The following is an 18767-nucleotide window of genomic DNA, read 5'->3' on the forward strand; positions in this document are numbered from 1 at the left end:
GAGCGTGTTGGGAAGCCAAAACTAGCCTTCGCGGGAATAAATTAAGCGGAAGAGAACAACAGAGGACTGTCTCGAGTAGAATGCATACACATTAGCGTTTAGCTGCTTATTATGCGCATCATCTAATTCTCAAATTGTTTTAGACCTCCAAGTTACATGTGGACTAACTAGCATGTTGTAGATCATGTAGGAAGTCTATGAGCTAATTGTTTTCAAACAACGCCATCCAGCATGGTGTGTATGGAAATGAACTTACTGAAAATAACTCGTCTAGGATTCCCAACTCTTGGACCTTTGAGGTATTCAAATGGTAAGATACTACTCTTGAGCTCCTTGATAACAAAAAGAAAGCAATCTTCTTGTAAGGATGGAATCCGAGGAACAACATTGGAGCATAGTCTGTTGCGACCTTATCTTTGGTTTCATGAAGGACGATACCACTGTCAAAGTCCCAATCAGATTCATCCTCGGGCTGCACTTCACTCACATCCTTTTGGTAGTTAACCCAATCAGATTCATCCTGGTAGTTAACAATCCATGGCGTGCTATATCTATCGGTGTAAACGTTTGTGAAATTTTCCACCACCGCTTGAAGGCTGATATCATTCTTCAAAACCCACTCCATCTGACCGCATGATTCATTGAGCAACCAAGCTCGGAACCGGGGCCACATATTCTCTTCCGAAAGTGACCCAAAGTACACCACTCTCTCACATTTCCCCAAGTAGTAAGCAAGATCTTCATTCCATGCTGGTGATTTAATCATTTGGTACTTGTCGTTCTGCAAGGCTATTCTGCAAACATGAGATTAGCGAAAAATGTTAGTAAATTATATCAGGTGTAATTTTAGTTTTATAAATTACTCCCCTACTTCGTCATCCAAAATCATGAAATGACCACATAGCTCCTAAATGATCTTATTAAAGTTTTAAGTTTACTTTAAGAGTTAGCTCAATGATCATTCTATCTTTAAAGTTCTGTGTGCTTTCTACTACTACTAAGCACATAGAACCGGATGAAAATATTATATGACAAAATACAGAGCTTGTCCTTATTGTCTTCCTTATAGGGGAACCTGATATATTCCCCTATAAATAAGGGCCATAACGAGCATGTGTTTGTCTTTTTACCAAAAAAAAAAGTGTTAGGAACATCTAATTTTTATTTGGTAGGGAAACACTACTACTTTAGTTTGTCTTCCACAATGGCAGCCCGTTTTTGTATATGAAAAACTAAGACAATGGCGTATTTTAATACAAGAAAAAAAAGTATGTTCTGAGGTTTCATGTGAATTCGATAGATTTGGCGCGCGGTACATTTTGTAAACAGAGAAAGAAGATCGAAATAGAACATTCATATCATATTTATGCTCAAGGAGTGAATGCATCGATGTGTACCTCATAACAGAGCCATTCCGGCAATGCACATAAAGTGCTCCCCGCAAATAGACGGCTTCGAACCTGTGGTACTGCATGTCGGCAATGGTCTCGGCAGCCTCTCCTTCCCGAACAAAGGACCTCTCCTCCCACCTCCATTTCCTCGATGAGAAGACCTGCGTCGTGAACGGTGATGGTGGCCACTCCGATGATTCCTTGAGTTCGATGTTATTAGCTCCTGTTCTGGGAACAGGGATAAGAACAACCTCATAGTGCGGTGACACCATGGGATCGTATGCAAGGAAAAAAAAACTTTTGAAGTGCACCCATTGCCGTGTGATCTCCGGGAAGGGAGGCAAAGGCACCCGTTGCCGTGTGGCAGGGTTAATCACATAGGGATTCACACCCCAAATCAAGAGGAGGCCATTGCAGTGGTCCAAGATGTAGAGGTCGGCGTTGATCCGGCATGCCGTGGAGGGGCGTGAGAAGAAGAGACAAAACGTGTCGTCGTCATAGTTGCGGGGCGTCTCCGCCAGGACGCAGAAGAAGCCATCAAGGCGGAGAGGAAGGAGGTCGGCGCGTAGCAGGCGTCGGGTGTCAATGATAGCGCACCAGTGCTTGCGGACGCAGCGTGACGCGGCGAGGCTGCATGGTGGGAGGCGGGTAAGGACGTCGGCGAGGAGGTCATCAGGTAGTAGATCCATGGCTCGTACTCGGCTTGGCGATGGAAGCTCTGCCATGACAAGCCTAGCTAGTATATGGAAAGAGGACAAATCAGCCGTGACATGCATAAAAATATTATAATATAATACAAATAATCTAAATGTATATTAATTAAGCCCAAAACATGCATAAAAAGAGCTTACACGCCTATAACAGTTCAAAGATGATTACCATGTTACTTTTTGTTTCTAATAACGAGGACCATGAAAAATCCTCAATTATATCATTTTTTCACTTTGTGCTGAGCCCAAATTTCATTATTACCAGCATAACAACAAAATTACAACGAGTTCACACGTTCAGACGACAACCAAAAGAGATAAAACTGCAAGCTCCCCTAGCAAAGAAGAGTACACCGACTCTCTTGCTGGAGAGAACAGGTCAACTACAAAGAAAAGAACTGCAGCTTATTTAGTGGCAGGATAACCGTCTACCAGTCTCAATTATATCATTGTAATCCGCTTCAAAGAAAATTAAAAATATTCTATGCAATGAATGTGATAAGACAATCATCTAAAAGACTATCACCTGACTCATTTTTTTTGTCGAAAAAAAATCATGCATTAATATTATATTTGTTTAGTGACAAGAGTATGAATGGATGGAGAAGAACATGCGAAGCCATCTGGCATCAACCGATCAACGCAACAATATTGCATACCTGCAAGGGAATGTGGTGGCTGGCGTGCGTGGGCGGCCGGGCGGCGGACGGCCAAGCCGGCCGGACGGGCTGAGGCCGGAGAGAAGGCGTGGAGCCGCGCACGGGACGACGCGAGCAACTGAAACGTCGGAGGGGAGCCGGGAGCGGCGGCGACGGGCGGCGGTACGCGTAGTAGGGTTTGCCTTATTTTTTTCTTTTTTCGTATTGGATTGTGTGCGGTAGTATATAGCTCTGTTGGGCCAGCGTTCCATAGGCAGACGAAGTCGATTCCTTTCCATGCATAGGCAGACGAAGTCGATTCGGATGCGCCCCGTTTCCTCCGCTTTCCATGCATAGGCAGACGACGATCGATCAGCTCCTCCCGAACAATGCAATCATGCATGTATATATGCAAACTTTGTGCGGAACCTAGTGACAAGACTGTTCTGAAATTGAGAAGATTGACTTGCTATAACTTGGATGATCTGACTTGGGCGATGAGCTCTCTTCTCAAAATCTTTCCCGAAACAGATTTTGGTACACTGTCCACAACCGTAACCTTCCTCAGCCTCTTGTAGTACGCGACCTGAAATATAGTTCACGAAAAATATCATTACAGTATTAGAAGGGTCATATTCAGTTGATGTGGGGTTACACAACAATCAGTTAATGGAGGGCAAAGAACACCGTGCATTCAGGAATTACAATTTTTTCATTCCAGTGGGAGGGATACTGTAATATTTTTATAGAGTTAAACTAGTTGCTGGTCACAATCAAGCCTAGGCTTCTAGCCAGCCTCACCTGCTTTTCGATAAATTTCTGGACATCAACTTCAGACAGTGAACTCTTAGGTGATCGTACAACGTAGGCAATGGGAACTTCCCCTGCTTCAGGATCAGGATACTTTGGCAAAAGGAGACTCCAAAATAAGAGACGAGCAAACAACAGAATTTAAGATTTTTTTATCCTTAAGCAGTAAACACTAGATTCTAATATCTTTAGCTTACGGGATGACAACAGCATCAAGGATTTCTGCATGAGACAGGAGCAATCCTTCAAGCTCAGCAGGAGCAATCTGCCAGTGAATAAAGAAAGATATAAACTTCCTTAAATGATAAAAGTAATATGTTATAAAAGATATAAGAAATTTCACTGAAGGTACTTTGACGGTTTGATCAAATGTACCTCATACAGTTAAATTTTTATAATAAAAAATGTGATATCTTCTCAAGTTGTTCATTTATTATTACATCCTTTTGTTATCTTATTCAACTTGTCTTGAGCTTAAATGATAAAACTAATATGTTACAAAAGTTATAAGAAGTTTCACTGAAGGTACTTTGACGGTTTGACCAAATGTACATCATAAAGGAATTTTTTATAATTAAAAAATGTGATAGCTTCTCAAGTTGTTCATTTATTGTTAGATCCTTCTGTTATCTTATTCAACTTGTCTTGAGCTTACAATTCATGATTTTTGCTTTTTTTTTATAAAACTTCTCTTTAGGCCATGGTTCTACTGAAAGAGTGAGCCTACCGACATTCTGTTTCACTTGAAATTTCCATCAGTTACAAATATTTTGTACTACCCTGTTTGTTTCCAGAAGGATGTCATATCTCATATATATGTAATCAAACTCCTGATACTTTAAACTATAATAAAGAAATATTTTTTAGATCTTTTATTAATACCAAGCTATCTATGTAGATCTCGTGTGAATGTTTTTATGGTGTATGATATTTCAACAATGCTTACAACAAACACGTGGCATTAGTACAACAGAGATAAGTAGAAGAATGGGCCGAAATTCAGTATAAGGACATTTTAATTTTCCCTCACATGATTACAAGAAAAGACTTGCTAATACTGAAAAGTAGTTTCAGAAAAAAATGAATTTCTTTACCTGGAAGCCTTTGTACTTGATCAGCTCTTTAAGCCTGTCGACAACATAAAGTTGGCATCTTTCATCAAAGTATCCAAGGTCACCAGTATGCAACCACCCTTGTTTGATTGTGAATTCAGTAGCTTGCACATTGTTGAAATGGCCTATATATAATATGTGCAAACAAGTAAGGAGAAACTCTGACGAGGTGTTTTGGCAAGTTCTCAGTGAACAACAATGTAGATATAATAGCTCATGACAGGGAAGTTTGTAGGTAAAGCATCTTGATGTAAAAGCTATTGACTTGTCCTTGTTAAATATGCCAATTACTGTCTGGTGATAAATCGTGTTTGACAAAAAGACAAATTTCTCCTCGCATTATGCCAATTTACCTTGCATTATGTTTGGTCCACGAATACAGATCTCTCCTAGTTGATTCGGAGGCAGATGCTTCGTTGTCTTCACATCGATAATCTTTGCTTCAACTCCAGTGACAAGAGCTCCAGTTGAACCAAACTGACGGGCACGTCCTTTTTGTGGGTACTCCAATGATATGATCCCACAGGTTTCAGTCATACCATAACCCTGCAAGAGGTAGCATCATGACCCATGATACAAAAGTATTGCAGCTATGTCATGAAACAAGTGCTCTGCTAGCATGGGCGTCTAAACTGTCTTACTGTTACAAGAGTATGAACACTGCCGGTGTACTAATGCAAAGTTTTAAATTCTTAAATTTTACTAAATTTAAAACTGAACAGTTCCAAATGCCCGGTCACCTGGATAATCTCGGCGTTGGGGAATTTTTCGGCCACAGCCTCCATGACGTCCTTGCCGAGCGGCGCGCCGCCGGATCCGATGCACCTGAGCGAGCTGAGGTCGTACCTGCCGCCGCTCCCATGCTTTGCGAGCGCGATCATCACCGGCGACGCACAGAAGAGGTACGTGACGCGGTGCCGCTCCACGGCGGCGAGCACGGCGTCCACGTCGAAGCGGGCCATCACGACGACGGTGTTGCCACGCTGCAGCTGCCCGAGCGTGACCACGGACATGCCGAAGATGTGGAACATGGGCAGGAAGCAGAGGAGCACGTTCCGCCCCTCGCCGAGCTGGTCCTGGTCCGACGTCACCATCGTCGCCGCCGCGATGAAGTTGCTGTGCGTGAGCACGACGCCCTTGCTCTGCCCCGTCGTGCCCGACGAGTAGAACAACGCCGCCGTGTCGCTCTGCCACGTCGGAGGGCGGCGGTACTCCGTCTCCTGGACCCCGGCGACGAGGTCAGAGTAGAGGGTCACGTCAGGCAGGGACGCGCCGTCGCCGTCCAGGAGGATTGTGGGGAGGCGGAGGTCTGCGATCTTGGGCAGGAGGTCGGAGACGGTGACGAAGAGCTTGGCGCGGGCGTCGGCGGCCTGCTTGGCGATCTCCCGCGGGGTGTAGAGCGGGTTGGCCGTGGTGGCGACGGCGCCGAGCGCGGTGACGGCGAGGAAGCAGACCGGGTAGAGCACGCAGTTGGGCGCGAGGAGGAGCACGGCGTCGCCGCGGCGGACGCGCGCGCGGGACGAGAGCGCGGCGGACGCGACGAGCACCGCGGAGCGGAGGGCCCCGAAGGTGAGCGCGCGGCCCGTCGCGGCGTCCACGAGCGCGAGCGCGGAGGGGCACGCGGCGGCGCGGCGGAGGACGAGGTCGGATATGGAGAGCTCCGGATCGGCGGCGATGGGCGCCACCGGGCGCGGCGAGCGGTAGACGCCGTCGGAGCCGTAGACCGCGGCCGGCGACGCCGTGCCCGCCATGGTTGCCTGCCTCTTTCTTTCGCTGCTGCGACCGAGTTGCTTCGCTCGCCTCGCGTGGATCGCTGGTTTGCTGCGACAAGAGTGTGGGGATGGAGCTCCTTTGTCTGTGAGACTGACGCTGCCGTCATATGGTCAGAAAAGGACAGCGAGATCTACGGTCTATTCTATGCAATTTGGCAGTTATCTTTGTCTTATGTGTTTTATTTGTGAGAAGTACAGTAAGATAGTAACATTATTGTTAAACAATGATTTCTGTTTCCTCCATTGTAAATTGTAGTGTATTCTAAGCTTTTTCTATGTCAAACTGCTCTAATTTTTACTAAGTTTTTAGAAAAATATAGTAACATCTATAATATCGAAACAAATGCACTATAAGAACATATTTCACGGTGAATTTAATAAAAACTAATTAGATGTTGCAAGTATTTATGATTGTTCTTATAAACTTTGTAAAGTTAGAAAACTTTGAATTCGGACAAACCTAAAGCGAGCTATAATTTGAAATAGAGAGAGTAAACATTAGTGCACCCTTGTTATTCTTAAAGGTTTTGTTTGGATATATGAAATGGCATTGATAGTTGAAGTTCGTTTGGCCCTTTCTTCTACCATATTATATGTTATCTTGTTCTTTGAATGTGGCTAAGCCTTATTTCTATTTCATAGCAATGAAAAGAGCCTTCTACAAAAATTATAATTTTATTTTAGTTTTGTCTCAAGTCAAACTTATTTAATTTTGATAAAAAAATTTATAGAAAAATAAGTAAAATATAGGGGCAGTTCTCGAACTTGTCTCGATGTGTCATCTAGATCCCTAAACTCTCAAAATACATTTTTAGATCTCTAAATTTGTCAGGAGATATCATTTGGGTCTCTAAACTTTCAAGATCCATCTCCAGGTCCCCAAATTTCTCTCAATATGTCATTTCAGTCCCTAGGTGAATTTTTGTATCCCTAAAAATTATTATTAATTAATTGTATTCAAAATTGACTATTTATTACACTATTTTTAACCAGTTAGAAAACTTACCATTAAAATCATTTTAATTGTGAACCAGCTACTTATATCATGGGTTAATCTAGATCATTTGATATCAACGGTGGATATTATAGTTTTCTTGTTTAACATGGACATATCAATGCTATAATTGAATATTTCCTACTAACTATTTATATTTTGCGTGCACTTTGTATAAATTTATTAAGATAATTTGTTTCCATTCTCAATAAAAAAATCAAAATAGCAATTTTATTAAATGTGAAGTAGCAAAAGAATTTTTCATTAACTTAAAGTAGCAAACAGATATTTACATTAAATTTAAAATAGCATCTTGAGAGTTTAGGGACATGCATGACACTGTAGGAAAAGTTTATGGACCTAAAAATGCATTTTAAGATATTAGGGACCTATGTGACACCTTGAAACAAGTTCAGGAATCTAAAAATGCATTTTAAGAGTTTAGGGATCTAGATGACACACCAGAACAAGTTTGGGGACCGCTGGTGTACTTCACTAAAAAAACATCTTCTTTGTGGATGTTGATGTAAGCAGCTAAACTTTTTGCAGAACAGGAGAATAAAGGTAAAAGATATGCAGTGCCACATTACAAGCATGTGTTTGTGTGATAAGTCAGTCAAGATAGGCTGTATGTATGATGAATCATCATCCCATTCAAAAGAGTACCATAGGTCCAATTCTAATACAAAGTAGTTGAGCATGCCAGCTTAGCAGTAATGAAAAAAGAGTTACATCGGAGCATAGATAAGGTTAAACCTACAACGATATGCTCTGCCCTGACACTAGTATCCAGGAAATGGAGACAAAGCTTAGATAAAAAAAAACATCTCCTATGATTTTTTTGCAATAAAAGGCTCTCAGTATGAAGTAACAAATATATACCATCTGGACTGAAAAATGCATCCAGAGGTCACCAGGAAGTTAGACAACAGGCTAATGATAGGACCTGTTTTTACGGTTAGGACTTCAGCTTTTGCTTCACATTCTCATCCTTGCATCGCCGCTGATCAGCAATCATTGACTCGAAAACATCCAGGAGATCATCCAATCCCTTTGAATCCTCTCCCAGTTTCCACATGGCAACAATTATGCTCTCAATAGTAGACAAGCACCCAGCCCTTGGCTCATGCCTCACCTCACTATACAAACTAACCCTATCTGACTCCAGCTTCACATGTGGCAGAAGTTGTAACCATGGATTCTCATGGTACATCCTTTGTGCCTTTGCCCAAGTGCCATCCAACACAATCAAATGCTGTACCTGACAACCTGAAGCATCAATGCTGATTGCCCGCTTGCACGGAAATAGCAGAGCTGATTTTGGCGGTATGGTGATTGAGAACTCCTCAAACTCTGTTACTTCGCCAGTGAGTTTACATTTCTTCTTTTGTACTTTTGTCACAACAAAACCATTTGAGACAACTGCTTCACCAAGCGGGCCTCTTGATAACCATCTGATTTTTGGTTTCACACCACGCTCAATATCAATCCTTAGTTCCTTGTTCGTGAATGCAATAGTGCACTTATCCATGCTTTTCCTGGTCCAATCTTGCCCAATATCAGCACCAACTTCAATTTTTTCTCCACCTATAGCATTGCAATCATTGAACATCCTATGAACTTCTGAGCCATTTGCTACTGCAGGATGTACAAATTACCATTTACCTTAGATTTCATCCCCACCTCACTTCGACGGTTGGTTTCACCATTGACGGAACCAACACCAGAGTTCCCTATCTGATTGGTTGCAGAACTAGGCCTTTCAAGATCTGCAGGTTGTCCATCACTCTTCATCTTCTCGAATCCAAAATTACCAGAGGGATTCAACCACGGCTCCTCAAAATCGCAGCTCGCACCAACTTCTCCATCTGATTTCCCACAAGCCCCATCACGACGAAATGCAAGATTTCCGGAACGGGCGGTTACAGGACCGCCTCCAGGACCCGACGCCGTGGCGCCGCCGGCTTCGAGCGCGGTGAGGATGAAGTGGGCTGGTTGACGTCGGTGACCTGGAGGCTGGACGACGGCGAGGTTGCGGAGGCCGAGGCGCGCGACGCGGGTGGAGTTGAGCGGGTGGTGGGCCTCCATCGCGTGCTGCAGCACGGTGACGCCGACGGCGGTGTCCACCGGCGGGGAGCGGAGGCGGCCGCAGAGGCAGAGGCGGAGGGGCTTCGTGCGGACGCCACACATGGAACGGCGCTGGCCGGGCTCCCGCCGAGGCGCGTCGCTCTGGCTCGCCGCCGCCATGGATGGGCTGAAGGAGACTGGGGGCGGCCGCCCGGGGGTGAGGAGAGGTATCGGCGGTTTGTTGTGGGTTTCGCTAGGGTTTTGGAGCATGAAAGATACTGGGGAATGTTTTGGGTTGGATTATTTTGTTACAAGTATGTGTCCCTAAACTTGTTCGACTATATCATTTCGGTCAATAAACTCGTAAATCGATCGTTTAGATACTCAAACTTGTTTGATTGTGTCATTTCGGTCCTTAAATTTATAAGCCATCTGTTTAGATCCTCAAACTTGTCCAGTCATGTCATTTCAGTCCCTAAATTTGGTTTTAAGTCTCATCTAAATTCAAATCGGACGATCTAAAACCTCTATATCAAAAAATAATTTATAATTTTTTATATGAACTCGAATGAAGACAAACTTTATATCAAAATTGTATCTGTCGATGCGATCTACAACTTCGCAGTTGAAAATTTTTTGAATTAAAATTGTTTAGAGTCCCAAAATTTAATTTTAACTTTTAAATTTCAAAATCTATAAACTTACAACAATATTTTGAGACCCCGAACAATTTTAATTCAAAAATATTTCAACTACAAAATTGTAGATTACGCCGAGGGCTACCATTTTGATATAAAATTTATCTTCATTCAAGTTTATATAAAAAATTATGAATTACTTTTTGATATATAGATTTTATATCGCCTTGTTTGACCCATATGAGACTCAAAATCAAGTTTAGGGACCAGAATAACATGACTGAACAAATTTGAGAACGTAAACATTTGATTTTCTAGTTTAGGGACATGAATGACATAGTGGAACAAGTTTATGGACCGAGATGACACAAATGGACAAGTTTGAGGACTTAAACGGTTGATTTGTGAGTTTAGGGGCCGGGATGGCACAACGACACAAGTTTAGAGACCGGTGACGGACTTCACTCTTTTTTTATGGATCGGAAATGAAAGATTTGGAAAGCTAGTAAGTTCAAATTTGTATGATTTGGCTCTCTAAAAAAGTGAATTACAGATTTATTTTTATTCTTAATATTTAGAAGATGGTGAATAATAAAATAAATGACGCTCCTATACGTCTCAAAACTTTATCAGACCACAGATTTGAATTAAATGAGCAAAATAATAAACAAGAGTATATTAACAAAGTCATTCCATACTAGTTTATAAACAAGAGCCCTGTCATATCTAACTCTGATCGCGTCAGAAGGAAATCTAATTCTAATTAGGAATACAAGAATTATGTCAATTTTTTTGTGTACTAACTCCTTGTTTAATTCTCTTCAAAATTTCAAAATTTTACAAGATTCCACATCATATCGAATCTTTGAACATATACATAAAATATTAAATGTAGCTAAATAAAATAACTAATTATATAGTTTGTCTATAATTTGCGAGATGAATTTTTTGAGTCTAATTAATCCATGGCGGAACAATAGTTATTAAATACAAACGAAAGTGTTATAAGGCTTTACAGATTCATTTTTATGCATCTAAACAAGACCTAAATGAAAGTCGTATGGAATGGCAGTGCTGGGAACGAAATTGGAAAAAGTAAAATGTCAACGTTCTTTCCTTCAAAAAAAAAAGTGAACGTTCCACTAGCATGTGAACGTTGGATTTTTAATTTGGTAGTGCCGTGCGCTGCTGTGGCGAGCGAGTGGTGGGCACACTTTTCTGGTCGCCTGCCCTCCAAAAATGACCAGACTGCCCCTCCGCCTCTGCGCCACCCGCTCCTTCGCCGCAACCCCGCGGCCCGCCACGCGCGCACCCAACCAGTCGACGACGACTTCCTCCTCCTTCCTCCCTCGCCCACCTCGCGCCCCCGGAGAAAACAAACCAAAAGAAGAAAGCCTCGCCGCGAGATCTGGGAGGAAGAGGGAGAGAGAGGCCCCCGGCCAAGATGCACGATTTCTGCTTCACGATCCCCTACGGGTTCGCCGTGCTGGCCGGCGGCGTGCTGGGCTACCTCCGCCGCGGCAGCACCGCGTCCCTGGCGGGGGGCGCCGGCGCCGGCGCGCTCCTCCTGCTCGCGGGGTTCGTCAGCCTCAAGGCCTTCGAGAAGCGGCGCAACTCCTACCTCGCCCTCGCGCTCGAGACCCGTACGCCCCGCTCCCCCGCTTCACTCCCGGCTGCGCATTTTGATTTGCTTAGCACGTTTCTGAGATCGTTTCCTAGGACTAAAGGAAATTACCTGATTCGTAATAACTGGGTGGCGGATGTCTTAGCTTAATTGTCGTGGAGGGGCGGCCATTACGGGGTTTATGCGATGCCGAATTGTAATGATGTGCGGTTTCTTTGTTGAAATTGGCAACTAATAATTTTTTTGACGGTAGAGTGTAATGATTTGATTTGTTTTGGGTATACTGTTATCTGGGTTTCCTTCTTACTCGACACGTTTGGGAACCTCTTATGGGATCCTTTCAGAGTTCTAAGCAGTCCGAAATGCTTGCGGATCTTGTGTCGGTTGTGTTGAAAATATGAGAAATACACACAACTGTCCTTTTGCAGACAGTTTAAGCACCATGCGGTGGTCTCAGGGATACCAGCAAATTTGTTTCCTTGTGCTGCTGTCTCACTAGTACAGGTGTGGAAAGGGACTACCCAGTGGGTGATTGCACCTCCGCCGCCAATAGCTCCATAACCTTTCAGTGTGGCTTGTATTACTCATCGTCAGAGCCTCTTGCTTGTTGCCTCATTCGGAACATGAGTACATGACATGAGGACATTAGTTTGCTGCAACATCAGCAGTTTCTTCATAGCTGAGCTCCAATCGTAGCAACACACTGGGTGTGTGCTCAGGGCTGATAGGAGTGAGTTTGTTCAAAATGCTGCATTGTATTGTACCAATAGGTTATGCCATGGCAATGCCAACTTAATGGTCATTTGGTTCCTATTGATGCTTTATGTGGGTATACATCAATTGCTTTTGGCATGATATCAGTTTTTCTTTTAGTATATCAAATCAGCCTCTGATTAGGTGTATAGATTAGAAAATCATCAATGCCGCAAACATACTATTTACTATTTTTTAACTCAAAGTTTATAATGGCTTGTTAATTTCCAATTTCGTGAGCATTCATACAGTTTTGTTCCGATCTGAAACATGAAGTGAAATATTCTTGCTTTTCGTGGTATGAACAGGGATAGATCCATACATGTACTCCTGTAGTTCTAGACACATTCCAACACCGGGCAACCTGCATGATCCTTTCCTGCATGTCTAGGAATTAGGACTGTTTGGAATTTACTAGCAGTTAACTGTAATTTTTCAGGAACACATAGTGCCTTTATGTTTGTCAAGAGTACAGATTTACTTGCAAGCTTTTGAAATTGGACCTTATCTGTCACATAAATCCACAGTTGACAACATCTACTTTGAAAAAGTTTTGTTTCAGTTTAAAATAGTTTTGCCCACTCTGTATTTGGCAGATTTTCATTTCCATATAAACTTTAATGGATCAATAACTTCAGTCCTAGAAGTACACCAACTATCTGAAGAGAATAGTAACAACTGTCCCTCCTATGGCTGACTCTTCAGTCCAGTTGTTTCAGCACACTAACAACACCTCACAGGTCACAGCCTCTATATACTAAATATGCAAGGATGTCAACAAATTCTGCTCTCTGCCCTGTTAATTTGTGTTAAGTGTCTTTGGCGAAGCATTTATGTGAGCATTTTGATCTTCAGTTCCTAACCATTCCTTTATAAAATTCTGTTGGAGACTTCAGTTCTTCCTTTTTTGCGATTTAGTGATTGATTCCAAGAAATTGCCAGAACATTTCATGTTCTCTGAATCCTCCATAACGAACAGTTATTTCCTCTGGAATCCTGTGTAGGATCATCCACATCTTCAAAGTTTAATCTCAATTGAAGCCCCGAGGCTCACAAGAGAGGCACATTATTAGATTGTATCTCCTGCTATGTCGGATTCAATAATGATTTAAAGCATTGGCTGCAACAGGGCTACCTTAGCACCACGTTTTCAATTGCCTATCTTGCTAGTGTTCAAATGTTTTGGGCATATTCTCTATTTTAAAGATTGTGAGTTCTTGTTACATAACATGGTAACTTTTGTTAGAAACCATAATTAGGTTTCGCCTTCTATTCTACAATTCGTTGTTTCTGGTAGAGACTGGACATACCTTGAAAGGCATTGTGCTCTTTAGACGAAATATCAATTGCTGAGTGCATAATAAACGAATTGCTTTGATGGTTATCGGTTCTGTACTAACTGGAACTTTCCCCATGCCAAACAGTTTGTGCATTCGCCTTGACCTACGTTATGGGACAGAGATACCTAGAAACTTCGAAGATAATGCCAGCTGGTGTTGTTGCTGGTCTCAGGTAATGTCAGCCCCGACATTTTGGATGCGACACTTGATTTTCTACACACTGCCATTTGTTTTCCTCCTGCAAATAAAAAATAGCTTCACTGAACTAACGTGATGTTTTCCTTGCAGCGCCGTGATGTCTGCATTCTATCTATTCAAGATTGCAACTGGCGGCAACCACATCCCACCAAAGAAAGAGTAAACCAAGGTTTAACTTGTAATATATGTTTGATTGAACTCAAAGATCATGACCGATTGTGTTGTCTAGTTGCACGGTAACTTGAGGGACTAGTGATGGTCTCCGTTTGTAATTCTGTTAGAATGTACCATGGATCTCTGAACTTTGTACAAGAAATAAAGATTAAAGATGTGATTCACGAAATGAATGTGGTGTGCCGAGGCAGGCGCGTGTGATCATGGTGTCTGTTGCTTGCGGTGGGTGGAAGTTGCTTCTGGGGGTCGGGGCTGTGACCCGAGTAATCTGTCTTCTTTCTCTGCCTTTTCAGATATCATAGGAGTATGCAATTCTCCTGAGAAAGGCAGCACGCTAGGAGCTTCATGTTACAAGCAAAAGGCTAGAGCAAGAGGCAGCATGCGCTGCCGCAGAAGAAGCATCACCCTTGTTCATTCAGCCATGGAGAGCTGTACTGATAACATTGTTGAAGATGAAATTGCCCAGTCAACGAGTAGTGACCGAGGAACGTATGCACACACAGAATCACTCGCAGTCATAGTAGGGAAAGCAATTCACAGTTTACAAACACTCGACCTGACCCTGAATGGGGATCGATGGCGCTAGCTGCTTGACTAGTTCAGCCTGACCCCCATCGCCCACGCCCTGAGCATGAGCAGGCCGTGCGCGACCATGCCGCAGAGGAAGCCCAGCGCGGCGCTGGAGCCCACGAGCGACACGGCGGTGCAGAGCAGCATGACGAACGCCTCGGCCTTGGAGGACATGTCCCTGGCCGCGACGGCGAGCTCCACGCCGGCGAAGAGCAGCAGCACGCCGAGGAGCCCCACGGGGAACTCCACCAGCACGCGCAGCATGGAGCCGCCCAGGGCCAGCCCCAGCGCCAGCTTCAGCGCGCCCAGCGCCGCCACGCACCCGCCGCTGCGGCCGCCGAACTTGTACTGCCCCGCCAGCCCGCCCGCGCCGTGGCAGCACGGCATGGCACCGAACCAGCACCCCACCAGGTTCATGGCGCCCATCGTCACCGACACCGACGTCGCCGACGCCTCCTTCTCCGGGAACAGGTCGAGCGTCAGCTTGCACACCGCCACCACCGAGTTGAGCACGGACAGCGGGATCTGCGGCACCGCGCCCTTGAGGAACCCCTGCTTCCACGCCTCCCGCGGGATGCGCACCACGCGCATCCGCGACGGGCCCGCGCGCAGCTCCCGCACCGCCACCGGGTGGCGCGCCACCGCGAACGCCACGCCCACCACGAACACGATCACCGCGGACGGTATCGCCGGCGCCGCGCGCCTGATCATTGAGCGCCAGCGGCCTTCCGTCTCCTCCTGGCGCTCTTCATCTTCTTGGGTGTCTCTATCTCCTACTTGGCCGTCGCCTTGATCTTGGACAGTGCTGCTGCGGCGGCGGCGGCGGGTGCTTTCGGATCCCGCGCCGTTGACGAGGAGGATGAAGCAGATGGCCGCGATGGACAGGATGAGGCCGTCGAGGCCGGTCCAGGGGCGGCGGCCCGAGGACTTGCCCTTGCCGAGGTCCTGCTCGTAGCGGATGTACTTGACCGCGGCCATGGCGAAGTTGAGCCCCTGCGCGAGCTGGATGCCGCGCACGACGGGGAGCGGGACGAACCAGTAGACGAGCTGCATGAGCCGCGTGGCGCCGAGGAAGAGGACGAAGGCGGCGGTGAGGATGCCGGCCGCCATGATCTCGGGGATGCCGAACGAGGGGTCGGAGAGTGCGGTGGCGGCGATGGCCTTCATGGGCTGCACGGGCATGGGCACGCCGTAGATGAGGCCGGTGACGGCGTTGTAGACGCCGGTGAAGATGAGGGTGGTGCCGAGGTCGAGGTGCCGCGCCAGCGCCAGCGACAACACGATGGGGATGTAGGTGCCCAGGTCGCCCATGGCGCCGTTGAGCTCCGGCCACACCGATCGGAACGCCAGGTTGTCCCGCGCGCGAGCGAGCAGGGACCTTGGCCCCCTCGGCTCCTTGTCGGCGATCGCCGCTTCCGGGTCAGGGTTCCCGGTGGTCGCCATGGCTCGATCTGATCACTTGGTGAGAAGAAATAGCGGCGCCGCCGCAGTATTTATAGGCGGCGGTTTGTTGAGCTCGTCTTGATCGATCATTGGCTTAACTTGCTCGCCTCACCTCGGCTCGCTTTCACGCACTCCCTCAGTTCATATTCATTTTCCTTTATGATACGGATCAAAATTTTGTTTTCGATCTTTGAAGCGTGTACCCTCCACCCCCCCTTTTTTTTGTTTGCATCGTCGTGACTAGGAGTAAATGCACTGCGATCAGTTGTGTAGGAGTTATATTTGCTTCATGTTTCCATCAGAAGTCTTTGATGACATGGTTATCCGTCAGAATATGTGCTCAGTTCGTATACACATTCACCCACGTCACTGAATATGATAAAAAACCTGCCACTTATAAATTTCTCTTTCTTTCTGAAACAGTGAAGAACTTAACGAACATGAGAACAAAAAGGAAACGACGGATCGATTTGGTTGAACAAATAATCATGATGACTACATGGAAGCGAGAAGAGGTGAAGGCACCTGGACCTGGTTCGGGTTCTGTTCTAATTCTGTTCTGACATCACCATGTTCTATTTTAGTGATCGGACTTGAGCCACCTGGGATTTGTTGTTGCCTTCAGTAGCTAGGATTTCTCATACGAATCGTATGATAGGATGTTTTAAGGCAAACAGAGAAGATAGTATGTATCAAACTTATTTTTTTTACAAAACTTATTTTTTTTACCATACATCATCATATTCATTATCGTAAATTATGTCTTATTGTTGGTTAAAACAATTCAAATATGATCTACCTGTAATAACAATTTGATTTGTTGAGCTTTAATAATATTATGCATATAATTGTTCTTATTTTCGTTTTATTTTGATTGATTGTTGTTAGCTTTAGTTTTTACTAATAGTATATGTTTGTAACTTATACATAGCTAATTGTTATTTTATATTTAATTTCTATAATGACATTGGTGGGTGATTTTTAATTAGGCACAGGGGTATTTTAGGCTAATTTTTATCATAATGGCAGTGGTGGGTAATTTTTATTTTTTTATTTTTCTCCGATTAACGTGGGAATTTCTAGGCCTTGAGAGCGAACGTGGAGGCTCCGTTTGTTAGCCAAATAATATAATTTTTATCATAATGGCAGTGGTGGGTAATTTTTATTTTTCTATTTTTCTCCGATTAACGTGGGAATTTCTAGGCCTTGAGAGCGAACGTGGAGGTTCCGTTTTTTGGCCAAATAATAAGATAATAGATAAACATATTCAGCTCGGCTGCAAACAAGGGCAAGAACAATAAAAAGCTAATAACCACACTAATGCACTAGCTCTTTCTTGGTGGTGTGGAGTCTATGAGTTGGATGCGCCCACCTAAAGAAACATCTGAGGACATGGTACTACCATCAGTGAAAACAGAAGAATGTTTCTCCTTTTTCATTTTTGGTTGCAGGAATAGAAACGGTAATTTATTACGCCTCAAAAAAACTATGCTGCATTGTTTCAAGTAAATTAAAGGAGGAATAGAAGTTAGAATTTAACAATGTTATCCTCTCAACACAGCGCGTATACAATTTGGTTGTTGCTATCGGCAGGAATGCTTGTAAAAAAAGAACAGATCGAAGACATGAATTTATCCGGTGTAGTGTAGGTACATGTTCCTTACCTCACCTCATCTCAGTTGAAAGCATCCTTCATGGAATATGCACTTTTATACTACTAGAGTACAGGGTCAACTTCATGACATGGGCAATCTTTGCAATTCTTCAGTAGTTTAAAATTGAAAAAAAAATGGTCGGCATAAGTTTTAAAATGACATGTGTCTGAATAAAAAAAAAAGATCGGCGAGTAACTGTAGAGCAGGCTCGTCCGAGTAGTGAGCATGCCCAATGGATCCAAACAAATATAGAAGAGAATTAATGCTAAGACAACGTTGCAAGGAAGATGGGCAAGTAAGGCATTGTTTAGATCCCAAAACGCAAAATGCAAAATTTTTGTAAATCGCTTGCATGGTGTACTAAATGTAGTCAAAAAATAAATCGCATTACACAAATGGACTGTAAATCGCGAGACGGATCTAATGAGTCTAATTATGACGTGATTAGACACTAAATTGCTACATTAATGCTACAGTGCTCTAATGATGGATTAATTAGACTCATTAGATTCGTCTCGTAGTTTACAGACGAGATCTATAATTAGTTTTGTGATTAGTCTACATTCAATATTTCAAATATTAAAGATTCACTTCCAAAAATATAAAAACGCAAAATGCAAAATAATCTAAACACACCCTAAGTAGTGAGCATGCGGTGCCCCATGGGAACCCCAAGAGGCAGGCATACAACGTCGTCAACGGAGCCTTCTCCTCCTTTTGTAGCAACGGCTACGGCTAGCTGTATTTTGATGAGAGAAATTCTCATAAAGATTCGGAAATAATATTCTTTTCAGATCGCTGTCTAATTAATACACTAATTGACGGGATCGATGTTTGGACCCAAATGCTAATGCTCAAAAGTGCTAAAGTTTAGTACT

At 44.1% G+C, this 18767-nt stretch overlaps 4 protein-coding genes and 1 pseudogene across 5 annotated transcripts; 1 reads left to right on the plus strand and 4 right to left on the minus strand.

The window, feature by feature from the left end:
• Positions 1–67: 67 nt before the first annotated feature.
• On the minus strand, positions 68–2777 carry LOC120691408 (F-box protein At5g07610-like). The gene is made up of 2 exons (XM_039974462.1): positions 1398–2777; positions 68–794 (listed from the first exon to the last, which is right to left on the minus strand). Exons 1-2 carry the CDS (start codon positions 2165–2167, stop codon positions 203–205), a joined length of 1362 nt encoding a protein of 453 aa, XP_039830396.1. The 5' UTR covers positions 2168–2777; the 3' UTR covers positions 68–202.
• An 81-nt stretch (positions 2778–2858) lies between these two features.
• On the minus strand, positions 2859–6442 carry LOC120692023 (4-coumarate--CoA ligase-like 1). The gene is made up of 6 exons (XM_039975233.1): positions 5402–6442; positions 5015–5207; positions 4644–4786; positions 3747–3814; positions 3541–3658; positions 2859–3325 (listed from the first exon to the last, which is right to left on the minus strand). The coding sequence occupies exons 1-6, from the start codon at positions 6410–6412 to the stop codon at positions 3209–3211; spliced, it is 1650 nt and encodes a 549-aa protein (XP_039831167.1). The 5' UTR covers positions 6413–6442; the 3' UTR covers positions 2859–3208.
• A 1612-nt stretch (positions 6443–8054) lies between these two features.
• Positions 8055–9742, minus strand: LOC120692984 (annotated as a pseudogene). Its single transcript, XR_005682813.1, has one exon. The product of XR_005682813.1 is annotated as an uncharacterized LOC120692984 (transcript).
• A 1659-nt stretch (positions 9743–11401) lies between these two features.
• Positions 11402–14394, plus strand: LOC120691884 (protein FATTY ACID EXPORT 5-like). Its single transcript, XM_039975084.1, has 3 exons — positions 11402–11775; positions 13934–14021; positions 14138–14394. The coding sequence occupies exons 1-3, from the start codon at positions 11577–11579 to the stop codon at positions 14208–14210; spliced, it is 360 nt and encodes a 119-aa protein (XP_039831018.1). The 5' UTR covers positions 11402–11576; the 3' UTR covers positions 14211–14394.
• A 190-nt stretch (positions 14395–14584) lies between these two features.
• LOC120691883 (molybdate transporter 1-like) lies at positions 14585–16465 on the minus strand. Its single transcript, XM_039975083.1, has one exon. It carries the CDS (start codon positions 16232–16234, stop codon positions 14816–14818), a length of 1419 nt encoding a protein of 472 aa, XP_039831017.1. The 5' UTR covers positions 16235–16465; the 3' UTR covers positions 14585–14815.
• Positions 16466–18767: the final 2302 nt, after the last annotated feature.

Source organism: Panicum virgatum, chromosome 9N (assembly GCF_016808335.1).
Source record: "Panicum virgatum strain AP13 chromosome 9N, P.virgatum_v5, whole genome shotgun sequence".
NCBI classification, from domain to species: Eukaryota; Viridiplantae; Streptophyta; class Magnoliopsida; order Poales; family Poaceae; genus Panicum; species Panicum virgatum.

Bases quoted from the DNA above. Each gene is read 5' to 3' on its own strand.
- LOC120691408 (XM_039974462.1), bottom strand. From the start codon at position 2,167: ATGCATGTCACGGCTGATTTGTCCTCTTTCCATATACTAGCTAGGCTT. The intron at 795-1,397 runs GTACACATCGAT...TCATGTTTGCAG, and splicing joins CGGAATGGCTCTGTTATGAG to AATAGCCTTGCAGAACGACA.
- LOC120692023 (XM_039975233.1), bottom strand. From the start codon at position 6,412: ATGGCGGGCACGGCGTCGCCGGCCGCGGTCTACGGCTCCGACGGCGTC. The intron at 3,659-3,746 runs GTAAGCTAAAGA...CTTATTTTGGAG, and splicing joins CTTGATGCTGTTGTCATCCC to TCTCCTTTTGCCAAAGTATC. The intron at 3,326-3,540 runs GTGAGGCTGGCT...ACTATATTTCAG, and splicing joins AGAAATTTATCGAAAAGCAG to GTCGCGTACTACAAGAGGCT.
- LOC120691884 (XM_039975084.1), top strand. From the start codon at position 11,577: ATGCACGATTTCTGCTTCACGATCCCCTACGGGTTCGCCGTGCTGGCC. The intron at 11,776-13,933 runs GTACGCCCCGCT...CATGCCAAACAG, and splicing joins CGCCCTCGCGCTCGAGACCC to TTTGTGCATTCGCCTTGACC. The intron at 14,022-14,137 runs GTAATGTCAGCC...TTTTCCTTGCAG, and splicing joins GGTGTTGTTGCTGGTCTCAG to CGCCGTGATGTCTGCATTCT.
- LOC120691883 (XM_039975083.1), bottom strand. From the start codon at position 16,234: ATGGCGACCACCGGGAACCCTGACCCGGAAGCGGCGATCGCCGACAAG.